The following is a 17,912-nucleotide window of genomic DNA, read 5'->3' as shown; positions in this document are numbered from 1 at the left end:
TGTGTGTTGAAGACGACGCATTCTTCAACACACAAGGTTTAGGAGTTTCAAAACTTGAGTCTGCGGTCAAATGCTATGCTGCGGCCATCAACCGGACACCAGTGCGGAGTCTCAAAGTCATGTGGCTAAAGGTACGGTAACCTTTAAATTATCCTCATTCCTCCATACGCATCCTCGACCCCCCCCCCCCGCTGTAGGATATATTGAACGACGACGCAAGGTGGACTGGTTTGGAGTCTGGTGACGACTCCGATCTTGGCATCTCTACTCCCGCCCCTTGCAGGTCCAGCACTGCAGTCTCGCAATCTCCTCCCAAACAACTCGTCCACGTATAAAACTTATGTCGTGCCCGAGTTAAATCCGAGGCTTGGCGTTGTTCTGACAGTTCGCAGCCATGTGCTGAGAGACCGTTCTTCTGATGGTGTGGCGGACCGCCGGCGGCCCTTCGACAACTCGGGCGTTGTTGTCGAAGCGCGCGCCGATGATGATGACTTTCTAGGCTTCCTGCTGTCCCGACAAGCGACCATGTTTTACGGTGTTGTGCGGGTCGCGTTGCATCCGCACAAGCCCATGAAGACCGACAGTATACGGTAGGACATGACGCGTTAACACCGAACAGAGACGCGTGGCTGCCGTAACAATCACTCAAAGGGATACCACATGCTCAGTGAATTTGCCCAGAGAACAAGGGCCGGACTGATTAGTGAGTACGTTCATTGCCTGCAGAGCTATCGCCATCACGGAGTCGGTCGGTCGTTTCCTTCCAAGCCGTTCCGGGGATATAAGAACCAGATGGCCTCGTGAACATATCGTTTTCCTCACGACCCTTCTCTGCACCAGTCGACAGCTCTGTGCTATCTGAACCGGTCGCCAGCATGCTTGCAGGTGGTTTCTTGTCACTCCTTTCTACAGTGCTTGCGGCGGTGCAGTTCGCGCACGCGGATACGACTGCGCTCGAGGCTCGCGCGTCGGATCCTTGCGCGGTCATCGGGAACCAGACCTGGGCCAGCCCTGCGGATGTTCGCGCGTGCTTCACTTCCTTCCCTGTGGATCCTGAGGAGAAGGCCAGGGTGAGTTGCATATGTCGCACCTGGCGTGTCTCACCTACGTGAATCTGACGGATTGTTTCGTTGTGCACGCCAGATCATCGAGGTTGTCAACAAGACCCTCGCGTTCCACACGTCGGTCAACTACCAGAAGCTCGCGCCCCCGCCCTTCACGCTCGATGTGCACGAGGACCTCCTCGCGGACCTCGCGCGCATCAGCTCGCAGAGCTACGCGTCCGACTTTGATTTGCACATTGACCTCTCGCGCACACTCAAACGCCTGAACGACGGTCACTGCGTTTACATCAACTACTGCTACGATTGTGAGTACTAGGCTGTACAATCGTGCGCCTGATAATGTGGAACTAACATAGCATCTAGCGCTCTTTTTATCGTACCTACCCACTCCTTTAGTACTCCTAACCGATAAGTTCGGTATCCAGACGGTGCATATCGCCCCCGAGGCGTTCACCGTCGCGTCTGCTGAGTTCGGAGACGAAATCCAGACATGGCAGAATGCGCTTCCGGCCTCTTTGAAGGGCCAGCTTGCTTCGGTACGTAGCCTCCCATGCTGTTCGTACTATATATTGACCGGAGGACCTTATATCACCAGCTCTCCGGAGCGAAAGTGCTCGCAATCAACGGCTTGGACCCCTGGCTGGCTGTCGATGCCAACGCCAAGATCAGCGGTAGCTACCAGGGTCTCGCTCAGCGCGAAAATGGGTGAGTCTTATCCTTGTCCCCGCACACTGACTGCTAAGTCGCCGCCCAAGGTTCTTCTCGAGCTATAACGCTGGTGCTACTGGCTGGACGTACACCCTGGGCCAGTTCGCACAGCAGTCCCTCCCGCTTACGGACTCGGTCAGGCTCACGATCCAGCGCGTGAACACCACGAAGATTGAGACTATCACCGTACGTATCTACCTTGGTTGGCATTTTGGCACTCCGTCTCATGCGCATCTCTACAGCTCCCCTACCGCTCTCGCTTCGGCACGAGCAGCGTCAAGTTTGCCAACTCGGCGGAGTTCCGTCAAAACAACTGCAAGGCCGTCGAATCCACAAATGGCTTTAATTACTACGACGACAGCATGACGAAGCGCAGCACGTTCCGCCAGAACCCTGCTGATAAGTTCCGCCAGGCCCCCATGCCTAGTGCGTCGGAGGAGCGTAAACATCTCTTGAATGTCATGCTCGACCTTCAGCCTCAGACAGACGTCGCGCTGCCACCCGGGTTGACCCCGAGCAACCCGCTCGAGGGCAGTTCGTCGGTAGTCCAGTTCCACATGCTCAGCGACAAGAAGACGGGCGTGCTCGCGCTTGGTAGCTTCTCAGGCGATACCTTCAACAACCTCTTGGAGAATCTCCTTACAGGTCTGCAGAACCTGAAGAATCAGGGCGCGAGCCAGCTCATCGTCGACATCGTGAGTGTATAGCCCGCTGTCAATTCTTTCATGGGACTGAATGCGGGAGTAGTCGAACAACGGTGGCGGATATATCTGTGTCGCACACGTGAGTTTCAACCTCTACACTCGCGTTGGTGTATAAGCTGACGCAGACATTGTAGTGGCTTCATCGCATCGTTAGTACTCGTCTGTACTACTAATACTCTGTCATCCTGCTAACAGCCTCTCCAGATCGTCGGGCCCAAGGACACCAGCGTGCCTCAGGCCGGCCTAGATACCGAGACTCGCGCAGGTCCCCTCGCTCAACTCATCGCTAAGGCTGCTGTCTCCGGCAAGGATCCCAACGGCTTCCTCCTCTACAACTCCATCAGCTGGTCGTTCGCGAACAACACCGCTATGCCTGCAGGCTACGACTGGCTCGCGGACCCCGTCAAGAAGACCATCAACGGCCGCCAGGACGCGTTCAGTCAGCGCCTCGGCCAGGAGTGCCAGCCGTTCTCCCTTGATCCCCCGGCGGAGGCGCTGTTCGACCCGAAGAAGGTCGTTGTCCTCGGTAATGGCCGCTGTGCTAGCTCGTGCTCGCTGTTCAGCGTAAGTCTATTTCAATGTCTATCATCGTCGAGAGGCACGGAGCTGAGAACACGTAACTGCAGATCACGATGGCGAAGGAGGAGGGCGCAAAGACCGTTGTCTATGGTGGTAGGAGCGTTGTGCCGCAGCAGTACTGCGGTACCGTCGGTGGGCAGTCCACGGACTACTCTACCATTGACTCGGAGATTGTGACCACTGGCCTCAAGGACCACCCGCTCGCGCCTCCTGACTTGTGAGTACGAGGTTCTTGTTATCTGGATGTAGTGCTGACCTCTATTACCGCAGCACGACGAACAGCGTCCAGGGCATCACCTGGCGCCTCGGATTCGGCATCGACAACCCTAACGAGCCCGAGGGTACGTCGATTGGCGCAACCTGGTCTTTTGTACGCTTGCTAACATTCGTCTTTCTGTTCAGAGTGGCAGAACCACCCGGCCGATGTCAACCTCCATCTCACTGCGGATATGTGCGTGGCTTCTTGACCATTTGGAATACTGTTTCGCTGACTTGTATACCCACAGCGTCAACAAGCCCCTCGCAATCTGGGAGCAGGTTGCGAAGCAGGTGTTGTAGAAACGCCGCATCTTCATACTGCTGTCGGGAGTTAGGCATATCTATTGCTCTACCTGTAGGATCCACTGGGAACAAAATTATCCTTACTATTGGGCTGTGACATGTGTGGTGGGGAGAAGGAAAGGCAACGTCGACCGGGAGATAATTCTGAGTGTTGTCGCACGTATTGTTGACCCCATCGTGCGTCTGCGACAAGACACACTCAGCATGCTTTTGTTATGCATAGTATTTAGTGCCTTCTCCTTCGCAGATGTAGAGCGACTTTGAGTACCTAAGGTATTCGGGAGGGAGAAGAGAGAGTCCGAATTTTGCTCCAGGCCATCTCGGTGGGTCGGCTTCTCGGCAATAGCCGGGGTCCGACACAGTGACAAAGCGCCTGCACTTCGCTCTCTCCGTCGACCACATCGCCAGCCTCCGTCCCCTTCGCTTTCGCAAGCCTCACTTGCTCGTCTTTCTCTGTCCTCATCACCTCTTCCTACCGCGAAATCAGCCACCACAGCTTAGCTTGATTGTGGCAAGGGCGTTCTCGGCCCACCGCCCCTTTTGCTGCCCAGATACTCTCCTCTGTTCGAGACTCCTCACCTCATGACGACAGTGCACACTAGTGGCTCTTATACAGAGCCCATCGTGGTTTCTGACGAAGAGGACGCTGCTTTTGTGGAGAATGAGCTGAGCAGGTACGTCTCTCATCTTCGACGTAGCTGCGTGCGCCTACCCATAAGCCGTACAGGTGGACCGACTCCTCAAACTCGAGCTCAAACACGCCAACCTACAACCCTTACACCTCGTACTTCACACCGGTCGAGTCACCCTCGTCTCCGACGTTACCGAAAGGTATGTGACTCGGATGTCATTATATGCAGCCGCCCGGATTGCAACGGAAGATGGTGTGAAAGGCGGGTATGGACCAAATAATCACCGTTTCATGGGCGCCACGTACCGCAACTGTGAAAAGTGTTACTCTTCCTGGCCTTTCACATCCCTTCCGGCTCGCACTCCAGTGGTGATAGCCCTCATGCGTCGAAGATATCTGATACGAAGAACACGTCTAGCTGCACCTGCACCTGAACCTGCACCTGAACCGACACCCGCACCCGCACCCGCACCCACATTCACACCCGTTGAACCACCTGTATCCGGACAGAAGCGCAAGTGGACCGACATGCGAGAGTCAGGTAGCGCGCAGGCCCTTCAACACCCTGAGAATCACGGAGGTAGCAAGAAGAAGAAGAAGCAGAAGAAAGAGAAACAGCGCGCCGCTGCATCTTCATCCCACAAGCCACAGCGCAATGCACGGGCGCCACCACCTGTGGATGGCGCGAATCCCATGGACTACTCTGGTTACCCATTTATGCAGCCTTCCTTCGATGCTTACTACTCGTACGGCATGGGATATCAAGTGTCGATGGATTCATACCAGTCGGCCGGCACGTCCTTCCTGTCGCCCGAAGACGAATACCGACCCACCGACGGTCTTTTGTGGAACCCATCAGAGAGGCCTTCCACGCTGTCCGCGCTGGCACCTCCGTGGTATCCGCCGGACACATCGTACTCACGCTATGAGTCGCACCCCGAACCCTCATCCGTTGCGCACCCTGAACTTCGTCCTCCTACCCCGCCACCAGACCCTCCTCCCCAAGCGTCAGCCTCGACACGGTCGTCCCGGGCCGAGCAGCCCACCACCTCCTCCAGTGCTCCGCCGCCTCTTGACCTAGACTCCATTTTGAAGCAGCCATTCGACTCTTCTCTCAGCGAGCGTCTCAAGCAGTTGGAAGCCATTTCTGCGTCATTGCTTGCGCTCACCAATGGTCAACGCTCGAGTCAACCCGCTTCATCGACATCCCCCGTCGATCCTATCCATTTACCACCCGCTGATCCACCACCTATTCATCGAGAGCCTCCGCCGCATATTCATCGGGAGCCTCCGCCGCCTATCCATCGAGAACCGCCGCCTCCGAGGAATGTCCCTGAAGTTCCGCTCGCGCGACCTCAAGCCGAGTCCCAGAAACGCCTCATCGGCATGACGGAGGACAAGGGCAACAGCGGCTATTTCGACCTCACAGTACCCAGCCTCGAACCTCCGGCGCCAGCTGCGCCCATCCCTCCTGTCGCGACATTCACACTCGTCATGGCGCATCTCCCCAAGAAGTTCCGCAAGACCGACTTCGTCATGTCCTGGGCCAAGCGACACGGGACACCAGTACGTGTCGTGCTGGACATGAAAAACGGCAAGGCTCTGATTGAGTGGGTCGGCGCACACTCCGTGGAGAGTGCGTTCACCAGCATGAGGCTACGCGGGGACGGTAAGGAGCACATCAGAGTGTACCACTACCGCGGGGACAAGCCATCACCCGTGCCGCCGCTGTCGTCACAGGGAGCGGCGAAGGTGGAGAAAGAGATGGAGGAAGGCGAGATTGAGGAGGGTGAGGTTGTTGAGGTGGGTAGCAAACCGAAGAAGAAGAAGAACAAGGGGAAGAAGAAGGCAGTGGAGCTCGAACGGCGTCTGACTGAGCCTGCTGCTCCCACTGTTATTCCTCCAGCGGAGGCACGTCCCCCTCCGCCACACTTCGCTGGTTTGGGCGACATCGACCTTGCCGCTGTCTTGTCCGCTGTCAGCCGCGTGCCAGCCATCTCCAACCCTACTCCTCCAGAACCCCGCCCGCAGCTGATCGACCGCTTTACCGACCCTCCCGCCGTTGTAGCGACACGTAGGGAGGCGGAGGAGGAAGAGATGGAGCTCGAGTCGGACTCGGAAAGTGAGAAGCCGTCTCCGCTTTCTGCTGTTCCTCCGCCAGTCGTCACTGTTCCCTCCAACGAGAGCAGCGACTACCAGGAAGAGGATATGGACCTGGACGAAGATGATGTCGGCGCAACTGACGCAGATGTGGAAGAGGGCGAGGAAGAGGACATGGACATGGACATGTCAAGCCCAAGTCCTAGTCCTACGTCATCAGCACTACCTGCACCTCCGCAACCTCCTGTGTCCATACGCAAGCCATCCCCCTCTCCACCTCCGTGCACGTCTGATCTGCCACCTCATGAGGCGACTGTCGAAGTTGCCGCAGCACCTTTGGATCCTGTTGCGCAGACGCCCGATGAAGACGAAATCGCTACCGCCAAGGAGGCACGTCGTCACAAGTTGGCAGAAGCCATCGCGCGGACGAAGGCAGAGCTCGCCATGCGCGCATTAGCGACAAGCTCGAGGACGTCGTTGGTCTCGAGCACGGGCAGCTCCGAGTCGCCAGAACCGATGACGCCTGCCGACTCTCCCATGGTCGGACACGTCGAAGTTGCATTCGCCTCGTTGGCCCCTCACAACGCGGTGGACGTTATCGCACGCAAGGATCCGGTGGTCGAGGAGGAGAAGACCGCTGTCGTGGTCAAGACTGAGGCTGTCGCTCTGGACGACCTCGCCACTTCCTTCATCTCCGAGACCCTCCATGCTGCCGCAGCCTTGCCGCCAGTCCCCTCCCCTGTGTTGCCGACTGCTGCACCTTCCATAGGGGTAGCGACTGCCTCAACAAGACCTCTTTCTGTGTCTATCCCAGCACCGAAGCCGACGGCTCCAGTCATGATCCCACTGTCCGAGGAGCAGAAGCAAGTCAAACAGAAGAAGTGGTTTGAGCTCGTCACCACCAGCAAGTCGCTCTTTGCAAAGATCGCGGCGGCGAAGAGCAAGGAAGAGAGGGACCTCTTGATGCGCCTGCTGCGGGCGAAGACCAAGTAAGCTCTCGTTTCCTCTGCGCGTGCCGTCCACGGCGAGACAGCAGGAGAGAGACGAGATCGGATACGACCCGCTGAAACGCTGTACGTTTTGCTCCACAGGGCCGCAGACGAACTGAAGCGCGAGATCGACTCTGGGGTGGTCCTCATCGCCGCGGCGTCGGCGGCGGCGGCGACGTCGACGACCTCATCAGTATCTCCCGTGTCTCCTATGTCCACGACAGCGTCCGCGACCCCGACCCCGGTGCCGAGTTCGCGGATGTCGTCGGCCACGCCGACTCCGACCCCGACTGGGACCCCCACGCCGTCAATGGTCCCGCAAAAGAGGAAGACATCACCGCCGTCAGGCGTGCCAACGCCGTCCCTGGCCTTTCGGTGGCCAGAGACTGCGCGCGAGATGATCATCATCGTGAGCGACGACGAGGAGTCCGACTACGACTACTAGGAGCGCGCGTGGGCGTTTACTGTCCGTGCGTGGTCCAGGGGTTGGGGGTCAGGGCTCGTCGCTGAGAGGTAAGGATGTGTGCTGTACGTGTGCGCATCGCCGTACGATGCGTGCGCGGAGGTATAGTATGCAGTATGCTGCAAGCGGAAGGAAGATGATACGGGCTACCGAACCGATACGTACATACGCATATTCACACGCACGCGCGAACGGCGCCGCCGCCAGGGCTAGGGAGTACCTCCATCACTGCTACTGCTACTACCTCGAAGTCCTCATGTAGTTCCACCACGCAGGAGCCCCAATCGCTCCTTGCAGAAAGCTATTGAGGTGCGCCGAACAGTCTTGGATTCTATGTTGTGCCGTCGCGCCCCCTCTCCCCCGCCTCTGGATCCGTGCTCATCACCTCCCCTCTCCCGCACTGCAGATTTTGACCAACCGCATACGTTTTACATGCGCGCCACCCGCTGGGCTCGTTTGCTCGATTTGCTTTGTTGATAGCTGCTCGTTTCTGTTCGCTTTGTCGTCCCTTTCCCTCGGTCCTCGGAACTGAAGCAGGAGACCCTGCGGGACTCCTGACGAGGTCGGTGTCGCCTCCGCTCACCGCTGGCTTGCTTGCGAGTTTGAACTTCGCAGCGCGGTGCGGTGCGGGGCACGTTCGGCTTTCGGGGGAACCGCGGTCTGCTCTCTGTTCCGGCCGCAAAAAAAACAGTCGTGTTGAACTTTCGAAGTTTGAAGTTGGTTGATACTGCTACCTGCTGTTCGCGTCGTTATCTCACTGTATCGTTTATATTTGAATGCACTGCTCCCTTTGCTCGTGATGATGTTTCTGTGTGCCTCCAGGCTGTGAGATGAGCTTTCAGACGGTCAGCGCGTTTCTCAACCATCTCAAACTTACTCCTGCGATGTTCGTGAACATGAGAAATCCTCAGCGGTAGTTCGATAGGCGAAGAATTTGGCAAAGATGTGGTCGTCATCCGGCGTCTCAATTGCCTTCCATGAAGCATGGGGGCGTCGAGGCGTTCGTTCCACGATTCATTCTTCGACCGATACCACATAATTCCAATTTCTGCTACAATACTGGGCTGTGACTCTCAAGACGGTTTGGAGAATCCAATTCTGGGCTCCCCGTTTACCGTACTTGCTGGGAGGTTAGTCGTTTTCTAGCACTGCGCACTCTGAAACCCGAATCCTGACAGAAAATTTACAGTGCAGACATGGCGGCCGGAAGGGATAAGGCGGGGTCTTGCGCTATAGCTCGACTTCCCTTTGAGCTACTCAGACAAGTCTTCCTCGAACTGGCAGATCGGGAGGATCGGTGCTCCCTCAAGTCCTGTATCACCGTCTCGAAACACTGGCACGAGGTTGCCCTCCCGGTCTTCATGCGTCACGTTGTGATATTGAACCAACGCTTCTTCGACGACCGCTTCGCGCTTTTCCGCTCCTGGTTGCGGACACACAAGAACATGGCAATGTGCATCAGGACGCTCGAGTTCACGGGAAATTCATATCTCAGCAGAAGCAGAATGAGAATGTGTGCAGGAGGACCTTCCCAACTCAACATGGACTCGCTCAAATATGCTCTTCCATACCTACCTGCCTTGGCCGAGCTACGTCTCATACGTGCCGCTATTCTTGTTCCACCTCCCCTCTCCCCGAATACCCCTTCTCGCCCCATACGAGCGCTCACTCTGCATGCCGACGAGCTCATGGGCAGGGACATGTACAACTCCAGCTTCGGTCCCTCTATGTTCCCAGCGCTCTCCGCCGTGCTCTCTCTTGTGGCACCAGACACCTTGGTCCTCGAGGGCGGGCACACGTTCCCCAGCAACCCCCCGGAGAGCTTCCCTGCCCCGACGAACGTGAAGATACGCCAGCTGGACCTGGGCAAGTACTGGCTCGATCTTCCCTACTGGCGCGGCCTCCTCGCGCCGGATACCCTCGAGCACTTCATCGCTATGTGGCCATGGCGCGACCGCGACAACGACCAAGCACATAAGTTCCACGCACTGATGGAGAGCGTCGGCACTGCCGTCCAGAGCATCACACTCTGCATGCACTCAATGCATGAGTGCCTACCGCATGAGGGGTCAGGACTCAGGACTCAGATATCCAGCCGTACTGACGACAACTCCGTGACCTACACAGCAGATGATCCACAGATCAACGGAGCTCAAGACTGGAGCCTCCTAGGCCGGACCCTCGGCGCATGCGCCCATCTGCGCAGCCTCACCCTCCGCATGCCCGTATACGCACTCGCACCCGGGGAACAGTCGCAGGAGGCTGGAGACTCGCCCCGACAGCCCAAGAAGTTCTACTCCTCCACTGTCTTCTCCGCCGTCCCGCGCTCGTTGCGCAAGCTGACGCTGCTTCTGGACGTCGACACCGTGGTCAGCCTCCCCGCGGCCGCGCGAACCCGAGCCTGAGTGAGTCCCAGGGGGACGTCGACACCGACATCGCGATCGACGCTGTCGGTCTAGAGGCATTGGGCGAGCGTTGGGTGCTCGAGCGGTTTGTGCAGTTGGAGCGGGTCGAGGTGGTGATACCCACCGGCCCGGGGGTAGCGTATGGCTGCGATGAGGTGCTCGAGGCTGAGCTCCGACTTATACTGTGGAGTCTGTCGGATGCGGGGATATTGAGCATCGTCAAGGTATCGTCCGGGAAGGTGAGCGTGTTTTGCGACTTCACTCACTCGCTGGCCCGCCACTGGTCTGACGCTTGGCATGACGCAGGTCGAATGGATGATGCCTGGTGATGAGTAGGAAGGTGGCGGAAGCCTGCGGTCGCTCCTCTTGCGCTTCCTTATGCTCATACTATTCGCTGCCTGTGATCCAGTGCAGGCTAGCGGGGATACTCACAATGGCCTCACGACGTGCCTCAAAGCAGCGAATAGGATGATAGGAGTGGCATGAACAAACGTCACATCATTCACCTGCGGAAGAAAGGGAAGATACGCCGTTACCGAAAAAGATCTACGTATGTACGCATCGGAGTGATACGCACGTACGAACGGCACTGTGCAGCGCTAGCGCGGGGCGGGGCTTTGGGGAACCGCGGTCTGCTCTCTGTTCCCGCCGTTCCCGAAAGAGACAACAGATACTAAGACAGATGATGGATGGTGGATGGTTGTTAGTAGTTACTTGTTGGAATGCATGTAGTATGATTCAGAAGTACATCCATCCGGGAAATCCGATAGCGACAGCGTGAAGTGCAGACTACAGACCATGATACTATGATACACACAAAGAAAGTACATCCAAATCCGAATCCGATGTGAGAAAAGATGATGAATGATGCCGATTGATGACGGACAAGTTGGTAGGTATGTGGTAGAAGTGGAAGTGGAAGTGAAAGTGGGAGCGGAAGGGGAAGCGGTGTGGAAGTGGGACTGGAAGTAGAACTTGAACGGGGGAGGAGCAGGAAGATGGAAGATGAACAGGAATCCAAACAGTCCCATGGTCGTGCGACCGCAACACACATCCTTGGTATGTATGTATGCATGCATGCACATAAACCCCCGGTGCTGCGCGCGGATCCAGTGCAAGCAAAAAGTGTCGAACAACGCGTGTGCCTGCCGCAACGCCTCACTCATCTCCTCCGGGCCCCGGCCATCTACAGTTACAGATTACAGTTTCATCATGCATCCGTGGTGTGTGGACACGGCGCAGCACCGAGCAGGAGCGGGGGAGCAGGAATAGGCGTGTGCGTGCTAGTGCCTGTGCCCGGGGAACCCGGACACCGTCGCTATCACTGTAGCCTGCCGCTGACACTGTTGTCTGTCAGGACCAAACAGTCAGATAGCACTCGTCAGGCGTCAGGACTCGGCGTCCGACTCACGGGAATCCGTGCTCGGCCTCCGTGCCGCTCGGGGTCGTCTAGTGCATGGGCCATGGCAATGGCGAGTAGTGTGGTACAATGTGGTACAGGGGAAATGGGATCCAGGCAGAGTCTATGCGGGAAAAACGGAACGCAGGGAATACAGAGGAGATGCGAACGCTACCGTGCAGGCGCGCCCGCTGTCTCTGTTGGCTCCGAGTCTGGCTCTGGCTCTGCTAATGAGGGAGGACGGTACGACACGACGAGCGTGCCGATGCAGCAGTCCGGGACTGGGCCTTCGTGATCGTTGTCGTTAGTCATAACTTTCGCTTTCGCTTTCGGGTTGTTGAGGTTTGATGGAGGGGTGTCGTTCAGAGGATCGTGCGGGGGGTCGTTGCTATCATCCAGGGCGGAGGTGGAGACTTGCACCGAGGCGGAGAGCGGGCCCTTCTCGGCCACAGTGGGCTCGGCTGCATGCACAGACGGCGCGGGGCGCGGCGAGGGCATCGATACTGTGATTGCGAGCAGCAGCTGGCGCACTGGCGGCACGGCGTCACTGCTGGCTTGACCCTTCGGCGACGGGTGCGGGTCGTGCGAGCGGCGGGCGGACGGACGCAGACGGGTGGGGACGCGGGCGAGCACCCGTCTGCGCCATAGCTCTGTTCGGCTCGGGGGTGGGGATGATGTTTCCGGGGTAGGAGGGTTTGAGGAAGGGAGGTAGAGCCCTGCGAACGGCTACATGCGCACGCACACCACGGCATGAGCACCACCTCTGGCGCGCCAGAGAGATACGACTCACGAATAGGTTCTCCCACCGTCCTGCGCCCGCGTCCGTGCCGCTCCGGGGGGCGAGATATATATCGAGGAGCTTCGGCTTCTCCCCCAGCTTCTTGGGGTCGGGGAAGCCGCGGCCATTCACGCGCTGGACGGCGACGGTCGGGCGGACGCGGCGCATGAGGAGGATGCCGAGGAAGGCCCCCAAGAGGAGCCCAGCAGCGATGCAGACGAGGATGAGCGGGGGCCCGCCGGGGGACTGGAAGATGGAGTTGAAGGAGGGCACGGACGTGGGGCTCGTGGTCGTGGTCGTGCTGGACGAGGTCGACATCGTGGATTCGGATCGACGGGGTGCGAGTTGGGAGGGCTGTTGTCCTTATCCTGTCCGGGGCCGTGTTCTGAATCTTGGGCTCGAAGCTGGCGGGGACGGCGGGGGGATGATGAAGGGGACTAGAGCGGGGGCGGGCGAGGCATTGCACGGACAGAGGCCGTCGGTATGTATATGGCGATGGAAGGCGGGAGCAAGGAAGAGACAATTGCAGGGCTGCTGAGGTGAGCGTGCGCCTGAGACAAGGGTGAGATACACTGACAGTTCCCGGCTCGGACCGCCCGGGCGAAGGCCAATGGGAGGATCAAGGTTGCGACAAGTGCTCACTCGCTGCTTCCGCGTTCTCCTCAGTTCCCGAGCCCGTCTGTGGGAGTCTTGCTGCGCGATTCCCATCCTATCCATGCTGTCCAATAGCGGAGATGCGCAGTTGAGGCGTTGGACGCAGAAGCGGCATATGTCGAGACGGAGGTGGCGATCAAGGAGTCGACATCCAAGACGTGGCACAGCGTTCTGTCTGGCTCGCAGATCTTTCCACCAATGCCGGTTGCAACTGCGAGAGCTCTCCCCGTTGCCGTACGTGCGCCCCGACTGCAAGATTTTATCAATCATTGCCCCAGGTCGCACGTCACAGACCGCACTCCTTGCGCGTCCCGAACAGTCACCTCACCTCAATGTCCAATTGAGACCATCTGTCGCAGCTGCGTCCGGACGACGCGCTCCGATGCTACGGCCGTTGCAGATGGCATTCGTAGACGACGTCATACTAGTCGTGTGCAGCCAAGATAACTCGCTTCCAATCCCCTTCCCTCTCTTCGTCATGTCGCATATAAGAGCAGGAAACGTACCGGTCTCGCACTTTCTCTTCCTCCTCATGCCCTCTACATCAGCCTGGACTGCTTGTTTTGCCGCGTCCACTATCCTCTTCAATGTTCAAGCCTCGACGAAGTTACCGCAGGAGAGCAGGGAGAGCCGAGTGGGAGAAGCTCGGGGGAGTGAGAGTTACTCTGCAACCGTATTCCATTGAGCATGAGCATGAAACCAAACAATGGGTACGCTTCTAGTTTCTACAGAGTTTAGTGGATCGCTTGGCCTCCGAGGTCAGACCTGTCAGGAACGCTGCCCCAGCCACCCCTGTCTGCGCAAATGTGATCCCCACTGCTCCCGCCCGCCGCATAGCACTCATCAATCTCTGCAAACCCCTGGAGGCGATGTGCGTTGAACAGACTGTTCGACGTGAGTGCTTGTTCCATCCATAGGCGACACAAGTCCTGTACACTGGAGACCGTACTGGTGGTCATTCTGCGCGGGTCCTCCACGCTGCCAATCATATCGTCTCCTCCGGTGAACGTTACACCTCCCTGGGGTTCAAGTTGCCTTACCGCGGTTTACGTGTCTGCATCTGCAGCTGACCTTGCCAAGGGCGGCCCCAACTGTTCTGTATCCCCGCCAGGATACTTGTGACCCGGACTGCGCTTATGCGCATACATCGAACCACGCAGCCAGAACGCGCCTCCGTGAAAAGCACCCCACCAGCGGTCTCCCGTCTTGCCTGGTCGTGCTCGAAGGCTCTCCGTGACGTGAAGGGTGAAACGCCTCCAAACTGCATATTATCATGCGACTTCCGGCAAGCCGCAAAATATCATGCGATACGCGAGCATTGCGCCAGCATTCGAGTTGAGTCATTTCTTGCCAAACCATATATCTCCCTCGCTCAACATTCTGGCCCTCGTTTGACTCTAGAGCTTGCTGCTCCCGTGATCGTCCGACGCGCCTCCCCGCTAGCCCCTTCTGGCACCCCGCCTCGCCCGTGCGCGACCAGGTCTTCTTCCCATGAACGCGGTGCGAACGCGAGCAGCACGAGGTGAGCATATCCAAGCTTGATTGGACTGGACGTGCCGTCGCGGCGGTCTCCAGCGGATGTAGATGTGAACAAGCGGCGGAGGAAAGAACCGGATTCAGATTGAAACCAGTTCTCCTCTGTGTCCGAGGCCCTGGTGTCGGTGCCTGTCACTACGGATATTTTTGGGCGATCTTTGTTGCCGTCAACGGCTCCGGGAGCTTACTGGTCGCCAGATGCTCATTCGTCCGCGGTCGGAGAGGCATCAGGCTGTCCGGCGGGCAGGTGCTGATCATCTAGACCCAACCTATGTCCTCCCTGACTCCTACTAGCGGGCGGCGTCTGCTATAAATCCATTCCGTGCCTGCCACCGTGCCCTCTTTCCCCAAACGCACCCCCTGCTCTCGTACCATTCTTCTCTCTTCTCTTGGACCATTGCTTTCTACTTGTTCTGTGAACGGATACTGATAGCTCTATATAATACCTCGCACGCTATACACATCTCGCTCTCGCTCGTCGCCCCGCTGCCCTAATCGCGCTATCCAACCTCTCCACGTCAACTCTGCAAAATGACCATAGTCCTCACTCCCGTCTGGTCCAACGGCGTCCAGAAGCTCAAAGTCACCTCCGCCCGTACGTTTCTTCTCCATCGCGTCCTTGGCTTCCCCATCCCGATTCCATCGTGCGGCTACTCAACGCCAGCTCCACTTTAGCGCCCTCTCGCCCGGCCCTAGGCCTCCTCCCGCCCGCGCACAATGACGGGGTGCACTACCACCGCTGCCTCGCGCAGCTCCGCTCGAAGGACAAGAACATCGAGAAGTACATCTACCTCACGCAGCTCAAGGATGCGGACCCGAGCATGTTCTACCGCATATGCTTGGCGAACATGGCGGTATGTGTCACTGTGCTTCGCGGGATCGCGGCGGTCTTGGCATGGCGGAGCTGATGCTCGCGCTTAGGAAATAACCCCCCTGATCTACACGCCCACTGTGGGCGATGCCTGCCTCCAGTTCTCGCAAAACTTCCGTCGCCCCGAGGGTCTGGTGCGTCGTCCTGTCTTTTATGGATCTCCGCACCGTTCTCATAGTGCGCGCGAAGTTCATCTCTATCAAGGACAAGGGCAATATCGGCAAGATCCTCCGCAATTGGCCCCGTATTAACGAGGCCCGTATTACGGTCGTTACCGATGGTGGGCTTGTCTGTTTTCGTGATGTTGAGGTCGCGACCGACGCGTTTTAGGCTCGCGCATCCTCGGTCTTGGTGACCTTGGTGTAAATGGCATGCCGATCTCGATTGGCAAGCTTTCTCTCTACGTTGCCGGCGCTGGGTACGTCTTCCTCTTCACACTCAGTGGCCCATCCTCACCCCATGCAACGCAGTATCCGCCCCGAGTCCACGATCCCGATCTGTCTCGACCTCGGCACCGACACCCAAAAGTTCCTGGACGACCCGCTCTACCTTGGGCTGCGGCACAAGCGCGTGCCAACGCACGAAGCGGACGAGTTCATGGAAGAGTTCATGCACGAGCTCGCGACGCACTTCCCGAAGATGCTCATCCAGTTCGAGGACTTCTCGACGGACAAGGCGTTCGCGTACCTCGACCGCTTCCGGCACCGCTACCCGCTCTTCAACGACGACATCCAGGGCACCGGCGCCGTCGTCCTCTCGGGCTTCATCAACGCTGCGAAGCTCTCCTCTGCCGCGTCCGGACGGCCCATCACCGACCACCGCATTATGTTTTTGGGCGCGGGGTCGGCGGGCGTGGGCGTCGCGATGCAGCTTATGAGCTTCTTCAAGCTGAATGGCTTGTCGACGGAGGAGGCGCGCAGCCGCATCTACCTCGTCGACTCGCAGGGCCTCATCTTTGACGGACGCGGGCCCATGGCGGAGCACAAGAAGTGTAAGTGCATCTGCTCCCCCCTCGGATCCGCTGTTGCTGTTGAGCATGTTGCTGATCTCGCTTCCGGTGCGCCCCGACAGACTTCTCGCGCAAGGACTACAACGGCCCCCCGATGACCGACCTGACCGAGATCATCAAGCTGGTGCAGCCAACTGCGCTGATGGGTCTCTCGACGACCAAGGTGCGTCACCTCTCTCTCTCATTGGCTGCTGATCAACACCGTACTGACACGCGATTGCATCTTCACAGGGCGCGTTCAACCAGTCTGTGATCGAGACGATGTCCGCGCTGAACCCGCGCCCGATCATCTTCCCGCTGTCGAACCCGGTGCGCCTGTCCGAGTGCGAGTTCCATGAGGCCGTCGAGTGGTCCAAGGGCACGGTGCTCTTCGCGTCGGGCTCGCCGTTCCCCGAGGAGGAGTATCGCGGGAAGATGTTGTACCCTGGTCAAGGTGCGTCTTCGGGTCTCTGCCTCGACCGCCTTTCCGTTTTCTTCCCTCCCCTCCTTCCTTCCCTTGAGTCCTGCTGCTCTCTTCTTTCCCCTCGTTATCACTGCTATGGCGACGATATCCTCCCCTCTGCCCAATGAAACGCTGACGCGCCCCTCCCCGTATGTAGGCAACAACATGTACATCTTCCCGGGGCTCGGGCTCGGCGCGATCCTCTCCCGCGCGGCCTCTGTAACAGACTCGATGGTCGAGGCGTCCTCGCTCGGGCTCGCGAACGCGCTCACGCCCGAGGAGCGCGCGCAGGACCTGCTGTACCCGCGCGTCGAGCGCATCCGCGAGATCTCGGGCGAGATCGCGCTCGCGGTCATTCGCGCGGCGCAGAAGGCGGGCGTGGACCGCTCGCCGGACTTGCGCAGGATGACGGACGAGGAGGTGAGGGCGTTTGTGAAGGAGCGGATGTGGGACCCGTAGACCCGTAGACTCCTCTGCGGTCTGTCCGTTTCTCCAACTCCTACCCTCCGACTCCTTCCCTTCCCCCCCTGACTGTCGTCGCTGTTCCCCTCCCTCGCTCGTGCCCTTCGTCTTCGTCTGTATAGACGCTAGATGCTAGATGCTAGATGCCCAGATGCTCTCCCCTCCTTACGCCCCACACCTCAGTGCGCACACTTCCCACCCCCTCCTTACACACTAGATTCCTCGGTCGGTCTTGCGAGCGTCGCGGATGTAGAAGTCTAATCGTAGTAGGATGATATAACGCAAAGTATAGAGTATAATGGAATCGCTTTGGATAGTCAGTCTGCCCGAGGGACGACGGGTGATGGATTTGTTGTGCGTCGTCGTCCTCTGCGGGCTCGTCTCTGCTTGAGACTGGCTTACTGTGTCTAGTCTCTTGTTCTCGCAAAATCCTACTCTCCCATGGGCTACCCCTCTTGCACGCGGCCAGAAAGCTTTTCCCCCCCTAGCCCGGAGAGTCCGCGAAGCGTGGTTGGATTGGGGACTGAAGTATATAAGCATTCTCCCACCATCATCGG

The 17,912-nt window shown here is 58.3% G+C and overlaps 6 protein-coding genes across 6 annotated transcripts; 4 read left to right on the top strand and 2 right to left on the bottom strand.

The window, feature by feature from the left end:
- The first annotated feature begins 629 nt into the window (after positions 1–629).
- On the top strand, positions 630–3,904 carry L226DRAFT_487640 (uncharacterized protein). Its single transcript, XM_067677205.1, has 13 exons — positions 630–1,070; positions 1,144–1,369; positions 1,428–1,600; positions 1,660–1,769; positions 1,820–1,958; positions 2,015–2,467; positions 2,520–2,555; positions 2,611–2,625; positions 2,681–3,040; positions 3,103–3,272; positions 3,326–3,396; positions 3,458–3,506; positions 3,562–3,904. The coding sequence occupies exons 1-13, from the start codon at positions 876–878 to the stop codon at positions 3,611–3,613; spliced, it is 2,049 nt and encodes a 682-aa protein (XP_067534704.1). The 5' UTR covers positions 630–875; the 3' UTR covers positions 3,614–3,904.
- Positions 3,905–4,198: 294 nt separating this feature from the next.
- L226DRAFT_571596 (uncharacterized protein) lies at positions 4,199–7,781 on the top strand (the record flags this gene model as incomplete). Its single annotated transcript, XM_067684574.1, has 4 exons — positions 4,199–4,290; positions 4,344–4,447; positions 4,666–7,336; positions 7,439–7,781. The coding sequence occupies 4 exons, from the start codon at positions 4,199–4,201 to the stop codon at positions 7,779–7,781; spliced, it is 3,210 nt and encodes a 1,069-aa protein (XP_067534703.1).
- A 1,036-nt stretch (positions 7,782–8,817) lies between these two features.
- On the top strand, positions 8,818–10,051 carry L226DRAFT_83209 (uncharacterized protein). Its single transcript, XM_067687274.1, has 3 exons — positions 8,818–8,929; positions 8,989–9,867; positions 9,930–10,051. Exons 2-3 carry the CDS (start codon positions 8,996–8,998, stop codon positions 9,931–9,933), a joined length of 876 nt encoding a protein of 291 aa, XP_067534702.1. The 5' UTR covers positions 8,818–8,929; positions 8,989–8,995; the 3' UTR covers positions 9,934–10,051.
- Positions 10,052–10,752: 701 nt separating this feature from the next.
- On the bottom strand, positions 10,753–11,541 carry L226DRAFT_83087 (uncharacterized protein). Its single transcript, XM_067687272.1, has one exon. It carries the CDS (start codon positions 11,368–11,370, stop codon positions 10,915–10,917), a length of 456 nt encoding a protein of 151 aa, XP_067534701.1. The 5' UTR covers positions 11,371–11,541; the 3' UTR covers positions 10,753–10,914.
- Positions 11,542–12,871, bottom strand: L226DRAFT_83112 (uncharacterized protein). Its single transcript, XM_067687273.1, has 3 exons — positions 12,394–12,871; positions 11,616–12,329; positions 11,542–11,554 (listed from the first exon to the last, which is right to left on the bottom strand). Exons 1-2 carry the CDS (start codon positions 12,697–12,699, stop codon positions 11,775–11,777), a joined length of 861 nt encoding a protein of 286 aa, XP_067534700.1. The 5' UTR covers positions 12,700–12,871; the 3' UTR covers positions 11,542–11,554; positions 11,616–11,774.
- A 2,126-nt stretch (positions 12,872–14,997) lies between these two features.
- L226DRAFT_535596 (malic enzyme) lies at positions 14,998–17,834 on the top strand. The gene is made up of 9 exons (XM_067680944.1): positions 14,998–15,166; positions 15,247–15,425; positions 15,493–15,576; positions 15,632–15,722; positions 15,773–15,860; positions 15,913–16,433; positions 16,514–16,614; positions 16,683–16,884; positions 17,051–17,834. The coding sequence occupies exons 1-9, from the start codon at positions 15,103–15,105 to the stop codon at positions 17,350–17,352; spliced, it is 1,632 nt and encodes a 543-aa protein (XP_067534699.1). The 5' UTR covers positions 14,998–15,102; the 3' UTR covers positions 17,353–17,834.
- Positions 17,835–17,912: the final 78 nt, after the last annotated feature.

The sequence above is a fragment of the Lentinus tigrinus genome (genome assembly GCF_003813185.1).
Source record: "Lentinus tigrinus ALCF2SS1-7 unplaced genomic scaffold L226scaffold_14, whole genome shotgun sequence".
Classification (NCBI taxonomy): Eukaryota; Fungi; Basidiomycota; class Agaricomycetes; order Polyporales; family Polyporaceae; genus Lentinus; species Lentinus tigrinus.
This window is presented reverse-complemented; position numbering and strand designations above follow the sequence as displayed.

Bases quoted from the DNA above. Each gene is read 5' to 3' on its own strand.
- L226DRAFT_487640 (XM_067677205.1), top strand. From the start codon at position 876: ATGCTTGCAGGTGGTTTCTTGTCACTCCTTTCTACAGTGCTTGCGGCG. The intron at 1,959-2,014 runs GTACGTATCTAC...GCATCTCTACAG, and splicing joins CGAAGATTGAGACTATCACC to CTCCCCTACCGCTCTCGCTT. The intron at 3,507-3,561 runs GTGCGTGGCTTC...GTATACCCACAG, and splicing joins CTCCATCTCACTGCGGATAT to CGTCAACAAGCCCCTCGCAA.
- L226DRAFT_83209 (XM_067687274.1), top strand. From the start codon at position 8,996: ATGGCGGCCGGAAGGGATAAGGCGGGGTCTTGCGCTATAGCTCGACTT.
- L226DRAFT_83087 (XM_067687272.1), bottom strand. From the start codon at position 11,370: ATGAGTGAGGCGTTGCGGCAGGCACACGCGTTGTTCGACACTTTTTGC.
- L226DRAFT_83112 (XM_067687273.1), bottom strand. From the start codon at position 12,699: ATGTCGACCTCGTCCAGCACGACCACGACCACGAGCCCCACGTCCGTG. The intron at 12,330-12,393 runs GTGAGTCGTATC...GTGCGCATGTAG, and splicing joins GACGGTGGGAGAACCTATTC to CCGTTCGCAGGGCTCTACCT.
- L226DRAFT_535596 (XM_067680944.1), top strand. From the start codon at position 15,103: ATGACCATAGTCCTCACTCCCGTCTGGTCCAACGGCGTCCAGAAGCTC. The intron at 15,426-15,492 runs GTATGTGTCACT...GCTCGCGCTTAG, and splicing joins TATGCTTGGCGAACATGGCG to GAAATAACCCCCCTGATCTA. The intron at 15,861-15,912 runs GTACGTCTTCCT...CATGCAACGCAG, and splicing joins CTCTACGTTGCCGGCGCTGG to TATCCGCCCCGAGTCCACGA.